We start from the raw sequence: 24,917 nt of genomic DNA on the forward strand, positions 1-24,917 counted from the left end.
TCTTTATTTTTGTGTTAAAGAAACAGTTTAAATACCAAGTTGTAAATCAAGCACAGTTCATTAGGCACTGAAAAGACTCCCACTGACTTAGATGCAAATTTTGTACTAATGTTAGAAATGCCCAGAAACCCACTGTTTCTGAGACCTTTTCCTGAACTTGTCTTTACCATCAAGATTTCCAAAGCAGTATTTTGCATTCTTTACCGTCAAGATTTCCAAAGCAGTATTTTGCATTCTTTACCATCAAGATTTCCAAAGCAGTATTTTGCATTCAGTATATTTTACAAAACTCAACTGTTAGCCCATTCAATTCAGAGAAGCTCTCATTTATACAGAGAGTTTTCCCTTGAAAAATAAATGATTCTTAAAGCTGGTATGCCAAGCCATATTACTCACAGTCCTGAGGTTTTTTCCCATCCAAGTATTAGTGTAAATGTAAGGCTTTTTAAACGTATAGGTACCATAAATACTTTATAATATATCGTGATAGTGTTTATGCACAAATAGGCATGCAACTGCATAGGAAAAAGCCAGTGCAAACAGCATAGATCTTACTATTTTAAGCAGCATATAACACACACATACTCCCAGATTAGGTGTTTATGATTTATTAGCCTAATTTTCAAAAGCACCAAGTGCCTACTTGCAGCTCCTGTTGCTCTGCTGGCAAACACAAACACTAATGAGCATGTAAAATGAACAATATCTGTGTGTAAGTCAGATGTGTGTGCATGGATGAGGAATTTCATAGCCTCTTTAGAGTAGGGCAAATTTTGCCAAAAGGCCTTAATTAAAAAACCCCAAACCCTGATGTTAAAGATATCTTCATGTGTGACATTCTCAGAAGACAAAAAAATCATCTACCTATTAAGGAGGAACTTGATTTTTAAATGTGATCGTTCTGAACCACAATTTCAGGAAATGTTTAATTTTTGGAAGCCTGTATTGATTAAGATGCATTGGTCTTTTATTGCAGTGACTAATAACCCAAATTCTTGGAGTGTATCCCAACAGTATTGGCAAAACAAGCAGTAATGAACCTGAGTGAATCGACTACTGTGACAGGAGCAGAGAGATTAAAAAAATAAAATGCAGTGCAGTGACAGCTAATGTGAAAAAAATTAAACCAGCACTTTTTTCCTCATTCATTTTAGAACTACTCGAAAATAAACTTTTATTATAGTAGCCACTTCTGGACTATTATGTCCCTAAAGTGACTTAATTTAGATACACAACGTATCTCCTCGAGAGGGTGCCCAGAGCAGTTCAGGTGTACGTTCTGGCGCAGAAGCAGTCTCCTCATTTGACCTGAGGGCTTTATTGTTGCCAAATACAAAGCACTAGGAAACACTTTGATTTGATTTGAGCTTGTAAGATCAGTAAACAGCTGTACCTTCTCACATAAGAGCAAAGGATTAGTCTGGAATGGTAGAATAGAACATTTTCTACCCCTCTCATTCTATAATGCGCTTCCAGCAAATTAAAAAAAAAAAAAAAAAAAGATGTGTATTTCTACTCTTAATTTTACCTCTGTGTGGCATGTTTCTAAATTAAGCATGTTAAATATAAAACCATTTGCGTTTGACTGAAGCCTTTCATATTATTTGTCGCAAATCCCCTTTATGCAGGAATATTGAACAAAGTCTGTTGATTGCAGAGTTCTTTTTATTTTCATGAATGGTCCAATCATGCTCTTGGCATATGAAGATACAAGTGACAGATGTTAAACAGAACTCTGAGGGATTATACATTTCTCCTCAAAGTTACAGGACTGCTTTCATTTCCACTGTTTTTTTCACTGTCCCCCTATCTTTTTTGCTTCTGCTTCTCCAAAGGCATTTTCCTTCCTCTTGCACCGTTTAGAGGCCAGAGCCATTTGGGAACTACCGGCACAGGAGCAAAGGATGCCAGCGGGATGCAGCAGAGTATGTTCAGCTCCCTTATTCTAGTTGCCAATATTAAACCGGAGTATTGACTTCGTTCAGTCTCAAGATTGAGAACTGAATGTCACTTGGTAGAACAAGGTCAACACGATAAAATGAATAAACTTTGAGAACAACCACATAAATTAAAGTCTCTGGTTATTAAAATTCTTATTTGTTTTAATTAACTAAAAAGCTTTTTAATATGGTAAAGAAGAAATGCTGTTAATGTGTGTCGAGGAACGAGATTTTAGGCTTCAGATTTAACAATACATGACTCATTTACCCCTAAGTAGGTCAATCTGTGGTGCTAATATAGACCTTGAAAAATAAAAGTGGATTTTGACTAAGGAAGGATTTCATAAAGCTATTTATAAGAAGTGATAGCTGGGTCTTCTCCTTGTTGCATGCTAGGATTGTAGGGCTCAAATTATCTTTAATTAAATGCAAAGAAATTTTCTCAGGAAGAACAATTTGGGATAATCCCAAATTTCAAGTGATTCTAGGAAAAAAAAAAACCTCTAGAAAACTATTCTAGGAAAAAACCATCTGTGACAACGAAACTAAGAATTCTCTTTGTAAATACTACATGTATGTATGTACAGCCTGTATAACATAGGTTTGGTATATATTCTTAGGCCTGACTGTTCCCAACTCCCTCAAACCTCATCGCTGCAGTCAGGTTGCTTTTTAGCCTCCTTTTTGGACAAGGTATATCAGAAGTTTTATAAATTACTACTTAAACAAACACACTAAAAGTAACCATTCAGTTCTGCTCATTGAAGTCCCTATTCAATCAGTCATGATTTGCTCTTCATTTCAAGAAATCAGACTACACAACTGCACCTGCTAGATATTTTCCAAGTCATTGTACTAGTGATAATGTGATCATGCTTTTTTTTTTTTTTTAATTTGACAAAGACATTACTGGAAATAAGAACTATAAAAAAATGCCACAGTTCTATAAAGAAATAATACAGTAAATTCTTTCCATAATATGGCAACAGTGTTTCGCTATGTTATTTATGCACATTCATCTACTTGGGCTCGTTTGCTTGCTTTCCAGACTCCTTAAGTCAGACTTCTAAACAGCAACGCATTGCAAAGCACCTGTAGAACCACGCCTAAGGAATATGTGAAGCACCAAAACTAGAGCTAGAATATTTTCAATAGGTTTCCTCTTTTCTAAAGATTGTTAATGTCAGCAATAGAAGCAAGAGGTAAATATGCATCCCTTTTTTTAACTAGTTTTTTTTTTCTGTGAAACTGTGAAACAATGAGAGAACCATTATAAAAGTAGGCTTGGCTAAAAATAGAGATGCGGAGATTTCATTTTTAAAAAGCATCAGAGTATTAACATCAAGTTCAGATGTATATTACACTAATTCCACACTTTTTTCATTAGTGCTGGGGATGGCACCTTTCCTACTGGAATGACCACAGTAAAATATTTGAAAGATGGAGGAAAATGCTTTTTTATTCTTTTTCACATGGTCTTATCCAATCTCTGGCAAGACAAGGACAAAGAGAAGAAGAATACTGACCACGTGGACTGCCACTATGTGATTTACAATTCACATACTTGCAATTGGACACCAAAAAGAAAATTTAATGATAATAAAGCAATTAGTTGGATAGGAGAAAAGGCTATTTGCAGACCAAAGATATATCATTTCCCATCTCATTGTAACTTCTATAAAAAAGAATGAAGACCTTAAGATTCAGGAAATGCTTTTTTAAGAGGAGTTACATAAAAATCACTTTGAAATTATATCACTTCTAGTAAGTTTAGATTTGAGATTTTGGTTTTTTATAAACTTTTCTTAATTAATGTTAAGTTAATCACTTGCTATTATTCTACTAGTTCTCCAGTGCCAATAGGATCTAACCTAAATAGCTACCGTAATAATCAGGTCTCAAAAAACTCCAAGTTTTGGGCTTTTTTTGCTTTTTTCTTTTTAAAAAAAGAAACAAAAGTAGCCAAAGCTATGCATATGCTTTTTATAACTATTTTTATAGAGGCTTTTATCTCCTTCCTGGTCCATTCTTTGCTGGTCTGATGCTCCTGTTGCCATAGAAACAGACCTGAAGGTAGCTTTGTTACAGATTACAACAGTTTTCCCAACACAGAGAAATTTCTTTCATGCCTTAGTTCAGCAGGTACCCTTCTCATGGGGACAAGAAAAAAAGGATAAATCAATCTCTGACTCTCATATCTATTAAGTTCTCATTACCAGAATTTATTATATGCTTTTGCTTTTAGTTTATGAGCTCAGCCTATGATCACTGGTACTTTAAGGATTAAGTTTCATTAATTACATGGGTCACGCTAGTGTTCACTTATTTGCAAGGGAATAGCTGAAATCAAATTATGAAAGAAATCATGACGGGCATAATGTTACTTCAACAGAAGCATCAGGATTTTGTTTTTCAGTGCAGGTAATATGCAGTTGGTTTAAAATCTGTTTGCATCAACTTCCATTTGGTCATTATAAAAATCTGACCAATTATAAAAATGAGAAAATATTTTGTGACAATGAGATCATCTAATACACGTTCCCTGATATCACTGGCTATTTCAAGACAAATCCAATCTTTTCCATAAGATGAAGAAAAATCTGTGAACTATTTGGATCTCTTAAGAGTATCACCCCGATAATGGACAGTGAAAATTAAGACAAACAAAATAACAAAAGCATGCCCAAGAATGAAACCAAACTGTTCTTGTTTATGCAAAGGTACCCAAAAGCTTTAGCAGGACCAGTTAGATAAACAGAGCTCAAATGGGGAAGGATGGCAGCTGCTCTCCTGCCAGTCAGGACGTGCTTCTCCCTCCCCTCCCCTCCTTGCTTTTCCTCCCTCATCTCTGTGCCAGGGTCAAAACACCTTGAGAAAAAAAACTTGCTCTCTCCTACAAAGTACAAGCCGTTCTTGTTTCCCCAACCCCATGGGTGGTTTACTGGAGTTATGTGATTTATATTAAGAAACAGAGGCTATACCAGTGTAACTCAGCAGTCACTAGCCAATGTGTCCCGGCACCCCAAGGAAATAGCTACCAATAATTTACAATAGGTATGCTCTCTGGTGACACATTCTAGAATTACTTGTAACATATGGGATCTGCAGTGCTTTTCAAAATTAGCCCACTCATTTTATTCCAAATTAAGATTTCGTCTAATTTTGGTGTAAGAACTGCCATCTCAAAAAACAGACAGTGCTAAAAACGTTTGGCATTCTGCAAGGTTTTCTCAGTGGTCTGTGACTGTGTATGTTCCTTCTAGCGAATAAGTTCAGTGTGCCATAATCAGACTTTTTTTTTTTTTTTTTTAAAGCACATGGTTGTGGAGGTGGAACCTGATAGAAATGCCTATGGTACATTTTACACATGACATCTCATATAAGAAAATAGATTATTAGTAAGTCTTAAGCATTCTTTCCCCCCTAAACCCCAAACCCATGCAATCATATTTACATACAGTTTAAAGATTGACAGAACAAACTTTGGCAGAGGGTAAGTATAAGATGACCAGGAAACAATTAAATTCAACTTAAACAGCACAACTAGATATACTCTTAACAATTAGAAAATAAGGGCTGTCGGAATAATGTCAACTTCAATTTTGGGAATTAGAAAAAGTTTTGATTGTGAAATTAGCACCCAGCAGATCGCTTAATCAGTTGTAGTTACTGCCACTAAAATTGCAACCCTATCAACAAGATTTCTTTTTACTATTGAGAATAGCTTTGCTGAGAGTTCTCCTTTTGTAATATCACTGCCGAGTAATTGTTCTCCAGCGCTAAATTATGAAAATCACTGATATTTTTAGATTCATCATTTCTATAAATTTCCTATCTCTCTCAGCAGTACTGTCGCTGTTTAACTATTAACTCTTACAAGGATCATCTGTGCTATACTGTATATTGCACAGCAAAAGCCTAGAAAATAAAAACATAAACTCTAATTTTTTATGATAGAATTACTCAGCATTTGAATTGTTCCGGGTTGGGAAAATAAAAAAAGATATTCTTTATAAAGCTGTCAAAAGCTATGAAAAAAGCTCAGAGACGGTAACAAAAACCTAGTTGAACTATGTGTCCGGCGTCTCATGCGCAAGCTCCGTGGGCTGCAGGGCGGCGTGTTGGGGCTGCCTGGCCGGGTTCTGCTAGCAGGGGCTGCAGGGGTGCTTCTGGAAGCTTCCGCTGTGTGCGACAGAGCCAGCGGTGTAGGGCAGAGGGAAGGGGTGAGGATTATAGGGAGTTACAAAAGTTCACGAACCTGTTCCTTTGTAATTTAATTCTCTTTTTCTTGAGGATCATTCACTCCAACTTAAAAGCCATCTCAGTTGCAATAAAAGGAGCCTGCGCTTTAGGCATGGAAGGGACAAATGTATTCTCAGTAGATGATAAATGCAAACACGTCCCAGTACTGAACTGCCTTCAAGTAACGTGTGAAGCTGCTTCCAACTACTTCAGCGCAGGCATTGAGGTGAGCAGTGCCATGGCCACCTCTGCTCAGGTAACAGCAATTAGGCAGGCATTTAGGTGAGCAGTGCCATGGCCACCTCTGCTCAGGTAACAGCAATTAAAACCTGTCTCCGAAGGAGCACTGCATGGTTCGCCGTAAATGAGCCGTGCAGGGGCACTGAGCAGCGGGCAGCCAGCGGGCAGGTGAGGAGCACGCTTCTGAACACGGGCAGCACCTGCCAGCTGGTGATGAACATCAGGTGCAGAGGGCGACATATGGCTGGATTTTATTTATTGAGATGGGTGGGAAAATAGCATTTGGATTCTGAAGTATCCGCTAAGGGGAGAGGAATGTCAAGGGACGTAAAACGCTGTCCCGCTTTCAGAGAGCTGGACTATCCAATGGAAGAGTGGGATGGAGGAAACTGAGGCACGTCCTCCCTACCTTACACATGAACCTCCTTCAGATGCCAGCCGAATATGAGCAGAGTATATGCACGGTATATACAGAGACTTTTTGGGGTCGATTTCTTTAATTTCTCCCTCTTCCATTAAAAGGAGTCTTACCTCAGGACTGATTCTGTCCAAATTGAAATTTCATTGTCAATATACTCAAATACCCACATTTCATAGCGAGCCATTATACCTGTGCACAGTACCATTTAAAAACAATTTAAAAAAATTAGTAAAGTTATATAAGCCAGTTTTCTCTACACTTAATTTTTAGGTCAAAACCATAAGCATGAAACCTCTCTTTCTCCATAAACTACTTTGGACACTCTGCAGAGATTCAGAAGTCAGGGTAGTCACAAGAAACAAAATATTTATTTTTGTAATAAAAAATGTCCTTGCTCTCCTGTAAAATTTGTTTTAAAGTACTTACTGCGTTGACTGTGATCTTGTTTATTTTGGTAACCTAGGACTAGCTTTTTGGGAAAGGGAAGTAGGAATATAGTAAGGAATATCGTATTTTGACAAAAGCATGTTTGCATTGTAATTGTTTTATAATATTACCTACTGTCCCCATCTAATAATGCCTATTTTAAACAAAGTCATCGTGATATAATTTTCTGAATTAGAAAACATAGACATACACACACACTGAGTCAGTATCTCAATTTGTAAATAGAGAGGGCCTTATATTTTCTTTGTTTAGGATATACAATGAAAGATTAATAAATTTATTGCATCAGAGCTGTTTAAGAATCACTTCAAAAAATTCATACAGGCTTCTCTTTAAGGGAGAATTTTTGCTAACCTAGCAAGCAGTAAACTGTATCTTGCCGGATCTTCCTGCCTTTGTGTATCTTCTGTGATGAAGGGAGAAGTTTTTTATTTTAATTAAAAAGAAAATATTTCTAGGACAAGACTGCCTATTATCTAAAATTCAGGTTTCAGATTAGCAATACAAAAAAACCCCTTGGTGGCTATAATATTTATCAATGATGCTTTTTTTGTTGCTCAGGTCACTCATGATGTCGAACACAGATAACAGTTGCTTTTCATTCTAAAAACCACCAAAGGGTTAAAAGCAAGTCAGGCATGCCCTGCTGCTGCATTTCATTATCCTTGGAAATAGACTGCAAAGCCTCCTCATTAAAATCCCCTTTTAACTAGTTCTACAGTAAGTCTTAATACTATGCTTCCAGTTACTGTCCTATCTTTTCATGAGGTTTGGGGGGTTTTTTGTTTTGTTTTGTTTTTAAATTCCCAAGACCAGTAAAGCAACTATCTTCTTTCTCTCTGAAACCAGCCTCCTAGTTCGGAAGCATAAGGCCAGTAGGGAACAAACAAACAAAAGTTTTCAGCATTACCTGGAACTGAACAGAGAAAGAAATGTGGTCAAGACAACTAAATCCTTCAGGACAGCCCAGTTATATTCATTTACTCCTACTCAGTACAGAGGTGTGACTCAAGGAAGATCATTCATATAATTTATATCACAACCACAACTATCAAACTGAACAGTAAATGTGGACATAAGCATTGCTCCAAGCCTAAGGCCAAACCCAAGCTCACTGCTGTCATACTGGACTCCTGGACTCTTTTACGAATGATAAATTTCCACTGGTCCCCCTGCATATGAATTTTTGCGGTTCAATCTTTCTCCTCCCGACTCTAAAATCATAGAAACCATGAAATGAAAAGCATGATGGAGCCTTACAGGACTCATCTTGCCTCCCCCTAGGTCCGATGAGGGCACAGGTAATACCTACAGGACTGTTTAAAAAAGTAAACCCCAAAACAAAAATCTTAATTTCTTCTTTTGGTAACCCACTGCAGCAGTTACACCTAAAAAAGGTCACAGCTATGTAGTTAATTCTCCCTTGCCACAAGCTGCCTGCATGATACCTGGCTACAACTTAACAGGCATGGAAAATATCCAAAGGTCATGCTTTAAAGACCTTTAACGTTTTACTTCTTTTCTAAATTCCTCTCCAGAAGAGCTGCAGAATTCTACATAAAACACCTCACTAAAAAAAAGGAATAATCATTTCCAACATATCCCTGCAGGAAATTCATCGCCTTTCTATCGGAGGTGCACTGTTGGCCAGTACTGAGTTTATGACCCACTAAAAGACCTGCTTCATTTTCTTCTGCACCGGTGCCTTCACAATCAGTTCACATGGATTTTTTTTTTCCCCTTGCAAGTTTTTTTTTTTCCATTTGTTTTATTAAATTGTATCTTAATACATGAAAAAAAATCTGAACCTAAATATTTTCCTCTAGTTATTGTAAGCCCCCAGTACTGCCAACTGCAAATGGTGTAGCTATACATTACTCCAATACCCACCACCAACGAAAATACGCAACTCCTGCAGCAGCCCCCAGAACCCCACAGTTGTTCAAATTTAGACTGATTTTTCAAATGTGCTTAAGATAATAAAGCCACCAAATAATTTCAATATCAAGAGGCTTATCGACTTTAACATCTTTTCCATATATGTCACCTTCAACACCCATGAGGTCAGTAACCCTGCCAAATGGGATGAGATGGCTCGGCTGTTTCATTTTGTGTAAGCCCACATCTGTATCCTATAAATTCATTCTCTTCTAGGTGCTTAAATATTAAGAACTCACTGCAATTCTGAGAAGCAGAGTCAGATTTAATCTGCCTTGACTGTACGGTCACTTGCTCTCAGTTAGATGTTTTTAACTTTTTAATTTTTATTTATTTATTTTGCTCATAAACCTCCTTTGCATGCTATATTATCATAATCTGAAAGGAAAATAGTGCTGATCCAGGGATGGTGATGTCTTAGTTCTTGTGCACTCTGTATTAAAGTTTTATAAACTCATACCGAAAAAAATTAATACAGTCAAACACTGTTTTAAATTATTGGTGATTTTTTTTTTTCTTCATTCTATGCGGCATGGAATTGGGAACATTTTAATACATCACATGCAGCTGACAACACTTTCTGGTCACTACGTTCCATTAACAAAGGGAACAAAGATTTAAGTCTCAATTTTGAAGTATCCTTTTTGAAAGAAACTTGACTAATTATTCCTTAACATTAAACACCTCTTAACAAAGCTAGTTACAGCAGCAGTCAATTTTTGAGGTTGCTTTTACATTTTTACAGTAATTTACTCAAGTTTTAAGGCATTTCATCAATGACTTAAAATAGTTTTTATGAACACCGAGCAATCTTCCAAAAACAAGTATCTGAACTGGAGATGATGCTTCATGTAACTTTAGAGTATAATAGGAGCAGGAGCTGTTAAATTGTACTCAATAGCATCACCATAAAAGAGCTGGCCATGAAGAGAAGAGGAGTAATTTCTATTCAAATGACAGAGAGCCATTAGATAGCAGCAAAATAACTTCCCGAGTTGGTATTTTGCTAACACACCAGAGCTCACACCCTGCCAAGTATTAAGAAAACATAAAATTTTTTCATTGTGTGAATTCTTATTTCATCTGAAACAGGATACTGTTCCCCAGACACCATCATCTCAGTACTAGTCAAGGACAACCACTTTATTCACAAGCATTATTTTCCTTTTGGCACCAACACAGACCTTTCAACCTCACATTTCTGCTAGTCTGAGCAAAGGAAAGAGAGGGCGATTTTAAACTTTTGTCTCTTTTATGCTCACCTTTAAGGCATTTAATTTTAAAGTAATAAAAATAATTTATTCCCTGTTTTACAGCAATAGAATACTGTAGCAAATAAAATGCTACACAAGGAGACAATATTTGTACACCACTATTTTTAGCATGATACAGCCCACAGGACTTTCATACAGCTGAGTAGTGAAAATTTATTAAATACGTAGCCATATGGCAAGTAAGAAAGGCAGGAAATAAGAAAAGATCTGTGGATAGTACAGTCTGAAATCTCTTTTGTTGTTTTGAATGTATTGAAAAATGTAGAAATTAAAAAATAACTTTGGTTGCAACTGTTTAAATATATTTAGAGGAATGACTGAAATTGTCAGTGGAGCTCCCCCTTTCTGCAGGGGATTGCTGCAGCCAAAAAATGTTACAAAGAGACCCGAAAATAACTACATGATAGAAATGTCTCTGTACATAATTTATTTTTAAAATAGTTCAATTCTCTCTTTTTTAAAAGAGATTTATTTTAAAGATATACTTTGACCTTGCCCTTTGGCTACAGGTAGACATTTAGCTTTCATGAAAGTCAGAATGAAGTTTCTAAAAATTACGGCTTTTCTCGCCTTTGGAGCCTTCCTAACCGACTAATAAACCCCACTGCTCAGAAACTCTCCATATCCCTGGAGGCAGGTAGCGTGAATGCCATCCTACCTTGCCGCGAGACAAATCTATAAATAAGTCCTTGCCATCGTGTCCTAGATACCTCAGGCCTCGGCAGGGATGTTTCTGAGCACTTACCTGCAAGAGCTGCCTCCCTCGGCTCCTCAAGGCAGGTTTGTTTCTGAGTGGGAAATGGTTTGTATATTGGAATGTTTTGCCTTCTAACCTTGACTGCCACCCATTGCGGGGCACCTAGCTGGCTGTTAGACTGCGGGTCCTCCTTATCAAGTAAAACAAATTTAACTGATAATTATTCTAATGATGTACTTGTAAGGATTGCCTCCTTTACGCTAAAAGGACAGTGCATTACAATTTAAAATTATATATAGTCAATATTATATATGATTGTTATAATTTAAAATTACTGCTCTGGAAATTTTCATGTTATTAATGACAACATTACTCTTACAAGTAATGGAAAGGCGACATCGTGCAAAGACACTGGAGAATCTGAGTATGCAAATTAATTGTGCACCTGCATGCAATAATTTAGAAATGGACTTTTTAATATTTAAAAATCTGCTAAATATTATGATAAGCTTTATAGCACACCATTTCAGAACGAAGCTTGTACTAACTGGGATAGGAATAAGTTACTGGATTGTAAAAGGGTAGACATTATAAGTCAAACATTTCAGTAAATTAAAGTGTAACACTCTACAATCCTCTTTGTGTAATAGGACCCACTAATGTAGCACAATTTTAATAAAACATATTTATTTTCTGTTTGCTTTTAATCTTCAAAGTGTTTTTGAGATATCGCTTCTATGTACATATTGAAAATGATCATTTGGTAACCCAAATACTAAAATAAGACATTAGGCTGATTTATTTAATCACCAAGGCCAAAAACACACAAATCACGAAATGCAGTCAGCAATATTAAAGACTATTAACAACCTGCCACATAACAGATTATACAACCATGAAGAAATTCTCCATAAAATTAAATGGTCTCACACACAAATGTGTGTTCTCATTTATGAACTTCAGAAGAAAAACCCTGAAGAACCCATGTTTTAAGAAAAAATAAAGAACACTTTCAAGAGTCAAACCTTTCATTGTAGATATAGAAGACCTACTCATGAGTGTCACCACTAAAATTGTCAATCAGCAATAACTCTCACTAGCATCTTCTATCACAACTGAGCACTAAGATAAAACTAGGTTTTATTGTTTTATTCTACTTGTGTTCTAGGACCGACCAAAGCAAATCAGCAACATATTGCTTGTAGGCATGAACTATATTTAGAAAACAAGTAATTAAACAGACATTGTTTAATTGTTCAGACTGTTGCTGAAATTCTGGCCTCTTTGATGCTCAACAGGTATTTTGCCACTGACATGAGCGAAGCTGCATCTCACCCAGCCTGACCGCTGCTGAAACAGCTACGGACATACACGGCAGGGTGAATCTGGCACTAGTGCCTACCCTGGCTCGTATCTGGCAGCGGTGACCTTTACTCAGTTTGGCAGTAACACTCACCTGATATGCCAATTGTTGCCTGACAAACTTCAGGTGAGAGTTTCAGGAAAGCAGGTCCAGTAGCGGACAGTGCAGTGCAACATCGGCACTGGCACTGCCCACGTACGCAATACAGAAGGTGTATGGAGAAGTACCGAACTCAGAGAATCACCCGAATGCCATCCAGTGGATGCAAATGGGTCGACTATACCTAAAGTCATCTGGACAGCAACAAAAAGTAGCTGCTACGGCTACTTTCTTTTAGAAACTGGAGATGAGGAGAGAGTAGCTCTTGCCACCCACCTTCTGTGTGTTAGTTTAGTGGCAGGAGCACTCACCTGGAAAGGGGAGACCTGGATTTTAGCCTTTCTGTAGCTCAAGGCGCTTCAGATCCACAACTTCCAAATTCTAAAAGACCACTTTAACTGCTACACTATAGAGACAGAACCAATCTCCACACTTCCCTTCAAAGCCTAAGGAATTCAAGAACTTTCAGAAAAGGACAGGTATGAAGAATAATTTTGGTTTCTTGTCCCTGCCTTCATGACTCTTTTAATAGTAGAGTCTCCTTTGATAAAATGCACTAAGGAACGCTATAAGCAAAGCCAGACTGAGGACTGGCTTCCTTCCTGCATTACAGAGAGGCTCTGTGAATGCCTGTAAGCCTTTGCACTGGCTTCCAAGTAAGCGCTCCAGCTACTACATTATTGTCAGAAGTCTCTTCCTTTGACTTCTGTCATAAAAATTGACCTTGGCTCAGTTAAGTGACTTTCTTCAAGAAAGCTGTGCTCTACACTAAGTGGAAAGAGATGTTTTACATACAGCTCTGAATAACTGTCAAACCTCCTGAGGAACGCATCATGGCTGCACTGGCATTTCCTATGCCCTGGTCCCATTCAACACACTTAATGAACCTTTGGCAATATCCATGTTCTTTGCACAAGTAATCAATGTACCTGCTCCGCGCTTGAATCCTGACTTCTTGAATCTTACTCCCTGACTTGATCTATGGCTGTCCTTAACTTCTAGTGACTGCATCCATACATAGCAGGGCCCTTAGCTTAGATACTCTGAATCTCACTGTTGGAGCAATGCTCTTTTGGGGCGTCATGGCTCTTAAATGGCAACAAGTAACCAGGACTGCAGCAGGGCCAGCTGATGAAAGGTGAATAAAATTTGAGAGGGAGAGCTAAGTGCAAAAAAGTGAATAGGAAGAAAAAGACGGCTGGAGATACAGATACAAATGAAGTAATGGAGCATTTCATGAGTTATCAGAACTGAATATGGAAAAAGGCGGAAAGGTGAAAAGAAAGGCCTCAGTTACAATTGTATTTTTAATATAATTCAGTTGATTTTAGCAATGATATTTCGAGTACTGTGAAGCTTCGTCTGTTGTAAGGAGTTGCCAAAATAGTAGTAATTGAGGCTCAGCGATCTCGGGGGAAAGGTACTGTTCAGGAGCAGACTCATGAGAGGGCCACCTCTCTGTAAGTGGGGAGGAGGCAGGGGAAAGTTATGAAGAGAAGAGACGGATGCTGAGGACCAACTTCAGTGTGCTGCCACGAGACTGTCAGATCTCACCCCCACCCAACCCTCTCCGTGACCAGTGGAGAAAGACCAACCACAGGTATGACTGAGGTCACCTAAGACCTGGTTTGCTCTCTGGAAGTGACTATCTCTATCAGCTAAACAGGAGAAACTGAATGGGGTAACTACACTCCTAACTTGAGCATTTTCCTTATCTACCTAAATTTAGATTATGTGAAATGTTTAAAAAATAAACTGTTTTTAAAATTTTTCTCAGTTCTTCGACATTCCCCAGTATTTAAATTGAAAAATGAGAAAACTTTTTAACATCTCAAATTTTCCAAACCCCCTTGCGGCTTCTGTCCATATATTGTTCATTGATCTCATGGCTAGCATATTAAAACAATTCATGAGAAGCTTATTAAAACCTCGCAAGAAAAGTCTGGTGCATTTCATCAGAGGAGATAATAGCCTACAATCTAGAGCATGAATATGTTATAAGAAACAAAACAGAGCCGTTCAGACAAAGAACACTTGGAATGTATTGTTCCCATAAACAGATGTTAAATTACTTCACTGTAAAGTGGAATTTATAAAACCCAAAGAAATGTTATTTTTATGCGAACAAACAAGATTAGCTTATTATTTCAGCAGGGTGACACAAAATTCTTGTACATGTGTCTCACCATGTAGACAGATGTGTTGAAAGTAAAAACTAGTTGTTGACCAAAACCGCTACATGTATATAGAAGTATTGACAGAGCAAGATAGACCAGGTGTATCCTGACTGGTCTACTAGCTCAAGCATGAATATAATTTTTTCGAAAATCTATCTCAGATAAGCCAGCTTGCTCAAGAGTAAACTGGCATCTAATTGAAGCTATAGATCCTTGTGTGTAGAGAGGACAGGGACAAGAGTCAACTCTGAAGTTACACCTTGAGATAAAATGGATACAAAGAAAGCTCAGAAAAAGCCTTCAGCCTCTCTTAGGAATTGTTAATATCAAATACATCCAACATAATGCAAGCAAAAATAAAAAGCTGTCTTCATGCTTGGGTAAACACTTCAGGGTTGTCACATTCTGAGGGATATTGATCTTGGTCACATGTTCATGGTTACTTTTTTCACCAAAAATACATCTTTAAAGTCCATAAATATTCACTTCAGAACTGTTAAACACTACTAGGACTACAATTATCTGTCATAAAGAGCCTACTAATATTGTTTGTAATGCATTCTCACAGTGAGGTGTACCAACATAAAACTATGTGTAAAAGCAACATATTAAATGTCAATGTACTTACATCGGTGTCAGGTCCCTTGTCAGCCCCAGGGCAAGAGAAGGTAACAAACTCATGGCATCTCTTATGAACCACAAAACAGCAAACTAGTAAGAAAAGGGAAAACAATCGTTAGAATGGTATAGGTTTGGTTTTTTTTTTTCTGTTGTAACAAATATAATTACAGAGGAAATAAAAACTTATAGTCAAATATTTCACCTGTAAGTCAATGAAAGAAAGCAAAGCCTAATGTTAAATAAAGACACATAAGAAAGGCAGACATCCAGTAAACAATATAATTAAAGAGGAGATAAACATGCACATTTAAAAATCAAAAGACTCTAAACAATGATAAATTTTTAATGTTCAAGACAGCCCATAATGCGGGATGAACGATTCTATGAAGCCACACTTCCTGAACCTAAATCCCTATGTGTAACAGGAACTGTCAATGGGCATTCAGGCAAGGACAGGAGGCGTAAATGAGGACCGTTAAGCTGGAATGAAACCCATCCTTGGGTATGGGATTTGTTCACCTGCATGCCTTGATGAAGATGTCTATGAAGATCCAATGACTTTACTAGTAAATTACTTCTGTGAGAAACCAAAGCTCTGAGTGAAGACTGTTGTACAGAACAAAGTGTTCTCATATCACAGAATGGCAGGAGATAATGGGAAAAGAAAATTAGCTCCTGCTTACCATATGACTCCCATTTAAAATTTATAAATGATCTGAAAGATTTTTTTTCTTTCTGAGATAAGGAAAGCTTACTTTAATTATGTTGTGACCCAGGCTATAGGTTGTCACACAGCATAGGTCATACACGTCCCCCCAAACCACATAAAAAGAACAATTTGCTTGAGTGTGCTTACTTTGAGAAGCAGGTAGTTTAGCTTTTCGCCCTCGCTACAGGTTCTTTTCTTAATGTTAAGCTTAGTTCAGATATTTCAAAATCGGTCCACGTTTCAACAAAACAGAACAATCTAGATTTGAGATTGGGACAATCTTGACATAAACACCATACCATCAAGCAATGAGTCGGGAGATTATAATAAAACAATTCAAAAGTAATTCACAATTTCTTTATGGATAATACATTCCCTGAACACTTTCAATTTTGCATTTCCAATACATAAAAATACACTATTTCAAAGGACACTTCTAAAGAGCAAAAGATTTGAATTGATGGGCAATTGCAAACACTGAATTTCCTCAACTTCAGGGGAAACCAAATTAAATTATCTAAATTTTTCTAAACAGTTCAGTTCATGAGGCATCTTTAACAGTTCTCTTCCCCATTTAAAATATATATGAATTTCTTTCACCTAATGAAGAGAGCTGAGAAAGGTGTCATCAAGCGCACCTTCGTGTCATTGTGGCATACAACGATGATTCCACCATAATGCCAGGCTGGCCTCATTTACGTCCTTAAGTCAGCCGTCTGGCTTTAAAGTCTAATCACCCTTACATCTTTCTGCAGCTATTTTTCATCATCATCCCATGCAGCAATTGTTTCCAATGGTTCTATTTCTGAATGGCATATGTTTATTCTTTGGGCAAATGCAATAAAATGGGCTTTGCTCCACTGATTCCAGATAAGCTCTGCCGACTTCCATGAGCCAGAGGTCTGGCTCAATGTACGCTGCCCACTTGGTTGTCTAGTTTGTTAATCAACCTAAATCCCAATGAATCTTACAATTATGATTTCGATGGTTTGTTTCTACCAAATGAAAGATCACTAAGTGGCAATTACTATTATTATTACTTGCAGCTGAAAAATGTTTCATTTCCAAATTGTATTTTTGGTTCCAAACCTTCCACTCTTGAAGACAATAGCCTGATTTATGTTTGCAGGAGTAAATCACATGCAAAAAAATAATCTTGTTACATCCTTCAGAAAACAAAAAAGTTAACTAATTACTTTTGTATGCAGTGATCATACAGTTGCAAAATACAACATAATAATCTATGCACAAGATCTGAGAAATATCTCTGGAAAGGTTGTAGAACTGAGCTGCTTTACCTGCCTTTCAAATTAGAATCTTAGACTGGCTACTCCAACTCCGCCTTTATTCAGCAAGAGCGTATGCTATAAAAATTCTGCATATTTGGGCATCTATTTTGGGCAATATTTATGAAATACTGTAGGCACATCCTATCTCTGAGCTGACAGCCTCTCATAGAGTGTTAAAGAATTCATTCAACTGGAGACAATGTCGACCTTGTTTTTAATATGATATATATCATAAGTGTCAAGCTAGATACGTAGGATAGATACGTGCCACTCTTTGCTACAGCTTAGTTCTACGGTTATGAACTTTAGCTACTAACTTCTGTGAAAACGATGCTAATCACATTACAATGGAAACTCCAATTTAGCTGCCAAAACAAGCAAACCAGATAGCATTTGTCCTTTTGGACTTTAAGCCAGACTTCAAAAAACCGTAACTTATTAAGGCTTCAATTATCAGTGTTGACTACTGAACTTTTTACAACCTTTTGTTCAGTCTTCTAATAGACTGACTGTTGTGTGCACCTCAACACCAACAGTCTTAATTCTTTTTCTTTTATTTCCTATTTGTATTTGTAATGGGTTACCTATCTCCAAAGAACTTGGTTCCTTAGTAAGCAATCCAAAAGCATCAGACCTGTCCCACCATTTGAGAATACTCAGATGAGAACCAAATAGTTTGACATAAAAATAAACAATGGAATAGGCAACTCTCACGGAACCACAAATCTAAAGGGAAAAGGACAAGGGTGAACTAAAATCCCTTGTTAGAAGCCATCATTTCCGTATGTAAAATTTAACATCCACATTTTCATTTTGAAATCCAGACATTAGAGTGTATTTTAGCATTAGTTTTTGAAGTTTTCTTAATTTCACAAAGCAATACAGAGCTAGAGAATTCATGTAAAAATTTACTTAGTTCAGATAAGTGCAAACAAAATGTTATCTGCTTAAAATAACATGCCTTTTTTTAGGAATTGAGATGAAAAATAACCTCTTACTTGTTACTTGTTTTGAAAAGATGTTAATAGCTTCACATCACTTATTGCAGCTGTTAAGTCACATTGTGTTCACCACCTTCTCGTAATGAAAGTTATATTACACTACTTGGCAGAGACTGCCAGGAAATTTGTTGCTTTACCTTTTAACAAGAGTATAAGTAGAGGCGAGCTGGCACACATTATGCATAGTAGCTTGAGAGCAAGTGGTATCTCAAGGCTGACAGTTAAAATTAAAAAGAAAATTATTGAGGTATTTTCATGTTTTGACAGCATGATTTTGATCTACGGTATATATAATATGGTTGTGAGCTTCCATCCTTTCCAGCTCTGGACTTGCTGAAGATAAATACCCTCTCAGCAGCCCAGGGAGGGGGGGGTGGGGAGGGCACAGGGAGGAAGGGAGAGAACAAAACAGGCCTTGTGTTGCAAAAACAGACTAACTGCTAGTTCTCCACTGGCACGCTGCATCTACCAGGCTGATCCCTCACTCTCCATCCTTCCAGCAATGCTACAGAGAGCAGAAAATGCTAAATGGGTATCACGAAAACAAGGAAGAATGCGATAAAGAACACTCAATGCATTCTCAGAACAAACAAGCAGAAGATGCACTACATGATTTGTGGGATTTATGATACATCATGGATGGCAATTCCTTCTGTCCGACAATTCTCTGTTGGTGCACAGTACTGAGAAAAACATGTTGTTATCAATAATATATATATATATATATATAGTCATCAATCACTTAGACTTACAAGGCAGTGCCGTAGATTTCAAACTGTTTTCTAAATTATGTGATGTGCAAAGGTCATCATGATACATTGTCGGGTGAGAACTATCTGCTAAAAAATACTGTTACTAGTAGCTTTCATATGTACCACAGACTGGTGAGACAGAAATGAAATATTACAATAATAAATAACAGAAGCAATCTTCTCTATTAGATGATCTTATTATATGATGGAGCATGTCCAAAGAAGGGCAACAAAGCTGGTGAAGGGTCTGGAGCACAGGGCTGATGGGGAGCGGCTGAGGGAACTCGGGGTGTTCAGCCTGGAGAAGAGGAGGCTGAGGGGAGACCTGATCGCTCTCTACAACTCCCTGACTGGAAGGTGCAGTGAGGTGGGGGTCGGTCTCTTCTCCCAAGTAACAAGCGATAGGACAAGAGGAAATGGCCTCAAGTTGTGCCAGGGGAGGCTTAGATTGGATATTAGGAAAAATTTCTTCACAGAAAGGGTAGTCAAGCATTGGAACAGGCTGCCCAGGGAAGTGGTTGAGTCCCCATCCCTGGAGGTATTTAAAAGACGTGTAGATGTGGCACTTAGGGACATGGCTTAGTGGTGGACTTGGTAGTGTTAGGTTAATGGTTGGACTGGATGATCTTAAAGGTCTTTTCCAACCTAAACGATTCTATGATTCTACCTATAAAGGAGAAAAGCCATTGTTAAGCCCCAGTCACCCACACATCATTTAGCCATATGTCTGAAGAGCTCTACAGCCACAAGCATTCCAAAGAACTAGGGGTAAAAATATCAAGACAAAAGTAATATACTTTACAATTTGGAATTACTAGGAAAGCCCAACAGATATTTAAAAAAAAAAAAAAAAAAAATCACTTTTATCCTCCCACTTTTGGAAGAAGAACAACAGGTTAGATGAGCCTTTACAATAGCCATGAATATCTCTACTAACCACAGTATTTACTTATTCACTAAAACAAATTAAGCTGCAAACCTAAAGAGCAGAGAGAATACATTTCTAACTGAATTGCCACTTATCACCTACAGAGAAATCAGTGAGGTTTTTTCAAGTCATCTTTGACTCATTTTTGTAATGGTCAAGACTATTCTCCCAACTCAAATGAAAAATTTATAAAATGTTAATCACCATAAAAATCATGTATTATCTTCCCACCTAAGCAAACTTTAAAGCTGTGGCTCTCTGCTGTTATGACATAATTAGTTGCCCAAAACCAACAGGTACACATATTCTTGCCTACATAATTTGTTTCTAGGCTTCATGTATTGATTCTTCCAAAGGAAGTGGTAGAAGAGGTCTAGTTGGCAGCAATAGGGAAATTACTCTGCGTACACTCAGTATTTGTTGTTGGGTTTCTGCTTTTGGGTTTTGTTGTTGAGTTTTGAACAAGAATTGATTCTGAATTGGACTAAGGAGTTACAACAGAAGCATAACAAGCACGAAATTACTCTCAGAGTATACTAGAGAACTTTAAGGGCCTCTACGGTAGCTTGGAGCACTGCATAATTTTTATGTTGCTGTTTCACATGCTTTGCATTTTCAGTGAGGCCACAGTTTCCCCAAAGGGCCCATATTACTGGCTGACTTGTGTTTTCTGCACGACACCAAGCAATGAATGAGTTTGTCACACGGCATGCATTAGTTCATTTTAAGATTAAATATAGCAATTACATTAAATGGAAATAGGGTTCTACTTCAAAATAGACAAATCATTTAAATACCAACTACATTTGTTATTTAAATAAGCAGTACTGTTTAAATAAATTTACTAGGAATAGATTAAACTCAGGAACAGGGAATATTTCCAGAGCAAGAAGAGTAACAATTAAGAAATAGGATTTAGCAATACTTGTCCTTCTCCTTTTCTTAATATGATTATAGCTCACAAAAAATAATGAAAACCTCTTTTCTATTAATATAAACAAGGCTATAGATTGTAAAACAAACACAAGTCAGAAGAAGCACTACCTTTGAATGTTATTAGCATACTAAATCCACAGGGAATTTTTAAAAATTACATTAACCTAACTTTTTCAACAGATATAATTTATAATGCATCAGCTAGTTTTTCTGTCAATGTTTCACCCAATCTAGAAGAGAGTGCTATCTCAAGAGAGCACCCAGGCTAACGCTTACAACTGCTACATGCAATCTTTCCACTTGGCATTTACAGCACCTTTCTCACTAGAACAGCCTACAGCCCAGCAAGATACAGTCTGTTCCAGGATAACATAGTTCATAAGAAAAGCAACCATCTCTCCCCATCACCTTAACCCGTTGCTAAGCTTCTTAAAGCTCTTTTGTAACACCACAAGGTCACACAGCACCTTTACGGCACTGATCTGCATAGTGCTACACATTGCTTGCTTCGTGGATTATCTTTATTTTCATTGCAGTTTCTACAAACCTCAAACTACCCTCCCCAAGCAGCATCAAAAACCTACCTTGAAGTCAAAGTATACAGACTCCATGAAAACAACATTGATAAATTAGGGCTGATTCCTACTTCGAAGCTTCAAGTCTACCAGTCTTGATACCAGTAATTGGTTTGCATATCCTGAGATTCACACATCTGACCTTGCTGCACAGATTTTCTTTCTCAATTTTGTCAAGTTCAGTTAGGCTAAATAAGTAGGGGGGAGGACAGAAATAAGATCTCTACTACATATTTTTAAAAATTTAAGAGAAAGTAATGATTAACTGCAACAATATCTTATTTGTGTGAAAGGATTATACAGATCGTCTGGACAGTGTTAACTACTCAGGTCATTAACTCCTTTACACTAAGTATAAAACAGATGGATGTCGCCGGTAAGCTGGCTTTGCCAGATCTACAACAGTGTGCAAATACAGTCTGTACGCCTGGCAGAGAATCCATATACATTCTCATTTACCCAAACAACTTTGGCAGACCTGGTAGTACAGTGGGATAAAATTATAAATATATACCTGCAGCTATGCATGTCACACATTTTTAAAACAGTCTGGATTTAGTAAAATACCTCACATAGTGTATCCAGATTCGTCTGAATACTATACTATACCAGATTTGTCATTTATGCCTTCCATTATAAGAAAAAGAAAGTACATAATATTGTTTTTTCCCCTAAAACCGTAGTGCAATGTTTGCAAAACTGAGGAAGAGTTTCAAAATATTAAAGTATTTAATGTAATATAAAGTATTCAACACTGTTTCAACCTACTTGTTAATTAAGTACTTTTAAAAAGATGGAGATCACCGTTTCTATGTAAAGTTCTTGCTAAAATCTCACAAAGCTATTTATCTCTCTCCTTTGAGGTGTCCCATTTTATACATGAATAATAACCCAGAAGTCATCTATCAAAACCAGTGCTGGAATAGCTATTTCAAGAACTTGTAACAGCAAAAAAGATGACCCACAATCACAGACTTTTTCTATCACTTCTGTAGCACGAATTCACTTTAGTTTAAAAATCTGCTGAAGTTAACATGTACGGCAGCAACAAAAACGCTCTGGGTGTCTGCTATAATCTGCTTTGTAGCTGCGTACAAGCACATCGGCAAGGAACAGCACGGCTCTTTCAATTAAGGAACTAACACAATATGAAAGCCCACAAACGTTTCTTGTGAACACTGAACATCAGTGCTTCAAATTTTTCAACTAATTCAGCAATGACCCCAATCGCAGAAATGGGATGTCTTAAATAAAGCAGCTGCCTTCAGCTTGATGTATTACCTAATGCAAAAATAAAGGGCCAAGAAAGCGGGCAGGAGGAAGCGGCACAGGCTGTACATATTTTCAGACTGTATGAAACGACAGGATACAAGATGAAACCAATCTCTAGAATGCAGCTGTTGGGTTTTGGTTTATCTTGTTTTGTAATGCAGCTGGAATCCCGGACGCCAACAGAAAGCGAAGAGCTGTTGGAAAATCATGGTAACTGCCTCAACCAATGCTACAAGACACAGTCTCGCTGAATCCCAGTCACATCACCTAGCATGAAAAAAGGAGGAGGTCCTCCATGAGCAAAACCTTCACTAAAACTAAGAGCAATCACAATGGCTTGGCTCTTACCAGCCCAGTCGCCATCACACGCCACGTTCTTCTGCTCCCGCCTCTGCCCCGGACCAGCTCGCCGGAGCCTCGGCCCGGGAAGCTGCCGTGCCCGCAGCTGCTCCTCGCTGCCAACCAAGCTGAAAACTTTATTGTTCAGTCATGAGATGCCTAATGCACTGAAGACAAACATCTGAAAGACTTATGTGATTTCTTAATCTTTCATCTCACGTTAAATCACCCACATGGTCAATTTAACACAGCCAGCGCCACGCTTCACCGTAATGTCTGAATCTGCTCACAGCTCAAAGCACGGAAAACTGATGAAATACAGAGAACCTGCTAGTACAGCTGTAAGGTTTTACCGTGAGGTGTTTAGAAATACTGTAGCATGTTTTAGTACTAATGTTATAGCTTGTTTTTCTCAGCACTTTACTTCAGAATTTAATGATATCAAGCTACTGGTGGCTGTAAACCAAAACATTTCCTTCTTTGACTATGGTTTGTATGGACACAAACATAACAAGTGAAATGCCAGATCTGAATGCCAAGAGCTCAACAGTAATTATTTTAGTATCTTTTGAATTTAAGTCTAGGCTTTCAGTTGTGTTTGAGAAACCTTATAACATACTAACAAAATTAATGAACCTTACTTGCCAGTAAACACAATCCAGACACTAATTCCGTTATTGCCAAAAGACAATATTTCTTTTTCTTCAGGATGGGAAGAAGTGAGGCCAGGATGACATTAAACAAGCTGTCTGAAATACGAACAGAGCCACATCCCAAGTACTGAACTAAAAGAAATAAAACTTCCTGTGCTACCTGTTTGGACACAATCCTGATAAGAGAATTACTTCACAATTGCTAACACAACAAGGATAATCACATAATTCTATGTTTACTTACATATGCGAAAGTCACTAAAAAGATGACAGAATCCTTTGTCATTAACTTTCTCATAATCACGATTCCAGAATAGTGCAATGGTGCTTCAGATGTATTAAAGCAAAATACTCATGCCTTGCACATTAACTTTATTTATTTTTAAAAGAAAGGAGAGCACTTCATTTTAAAGGACTAAAGACCTAATCCCACAAAGCAAATGTTGTAACAGCATTTATGTGCCATTTAATGTTTATGCCTGGTATAGAATTATACAAATCTAAGTATGAAGAAAATCATGATACTGATCCACAGAAACACCAGCCCAGACCCACTTCCTTCTCTTCAGTCCAATTTCATTTGCTCTTTCTAGTTTCTTTCAGCATGGGGAAGGTCTAAATCAGAAGATAATTATAAAGCTTCTTAGATCTTGTCACAAAAAAACTCACCTTGTATTACTTAATGACAATGATTATCTCTGTAAGAGTTAAACTTGCTATCTAAATGCACTTTAAACTGCAACAATTAGCTCATTTGTGTTTGCGCGATTAATCAGTTCTGTAGCCTGTTGTATGGTATACTCTGTGCTAAAATGACTGCATTAAAAATGAAAGATATTAATTTTGTGCCCCAAGGGCACAAAAAACCCTTGAAAGACATTATTTAGTCTCTTGCTGATGCCAAACCAAATCATTTGGACATAATGAAATTGTCACTATTCATTGTATTACCGTATTTGCAGGGCAATAGGTAGTATCTTTAGTTAGAAGATACATAGACATTC

General features: G+C 37.4%; 1 protein-coding gene across 3 annotated transcripts in view; it reads right to left on the reverse strand.

Annotated features, from left to right (window-relative positions):
• PRKCA (protein kinase C alpha) overlaps window positions 1-24,917 on the reverse strand; it is a 158,402-nt gene that overhangs the window by 79,156 nt on the left and 54,329 nt on the right. For all 3 annotated transcript variants that reach the window (XM_075719385.1, XM_075719384.1, XM_075719383.1), the window contains exon 3: window positions 15,467-15,549. In XM_075719385.1, coding sequence (XP_075575500.1) covers window positions 15,467-15,549 — 83 coding nt within the window. The remainder of the gene's footprint in view (window positions 1-15,466; window positions 15,550-24,917) is intronic.

Source organism: Pelecanus crispus, chromosome 12, assembly GCF_030463565.1.
Source record: "Pelecanus crispus isolate bPelCri1 chromosome 12, bPelCri1.pri, whole genome shotgun sequence".
NCBI classification, from domain to species: Eukaryota; Metazoa; Chordata; class Aves; order Pelecaniformes; family Pelecanidae; genus Pelecanus; species Pelecanus crispus.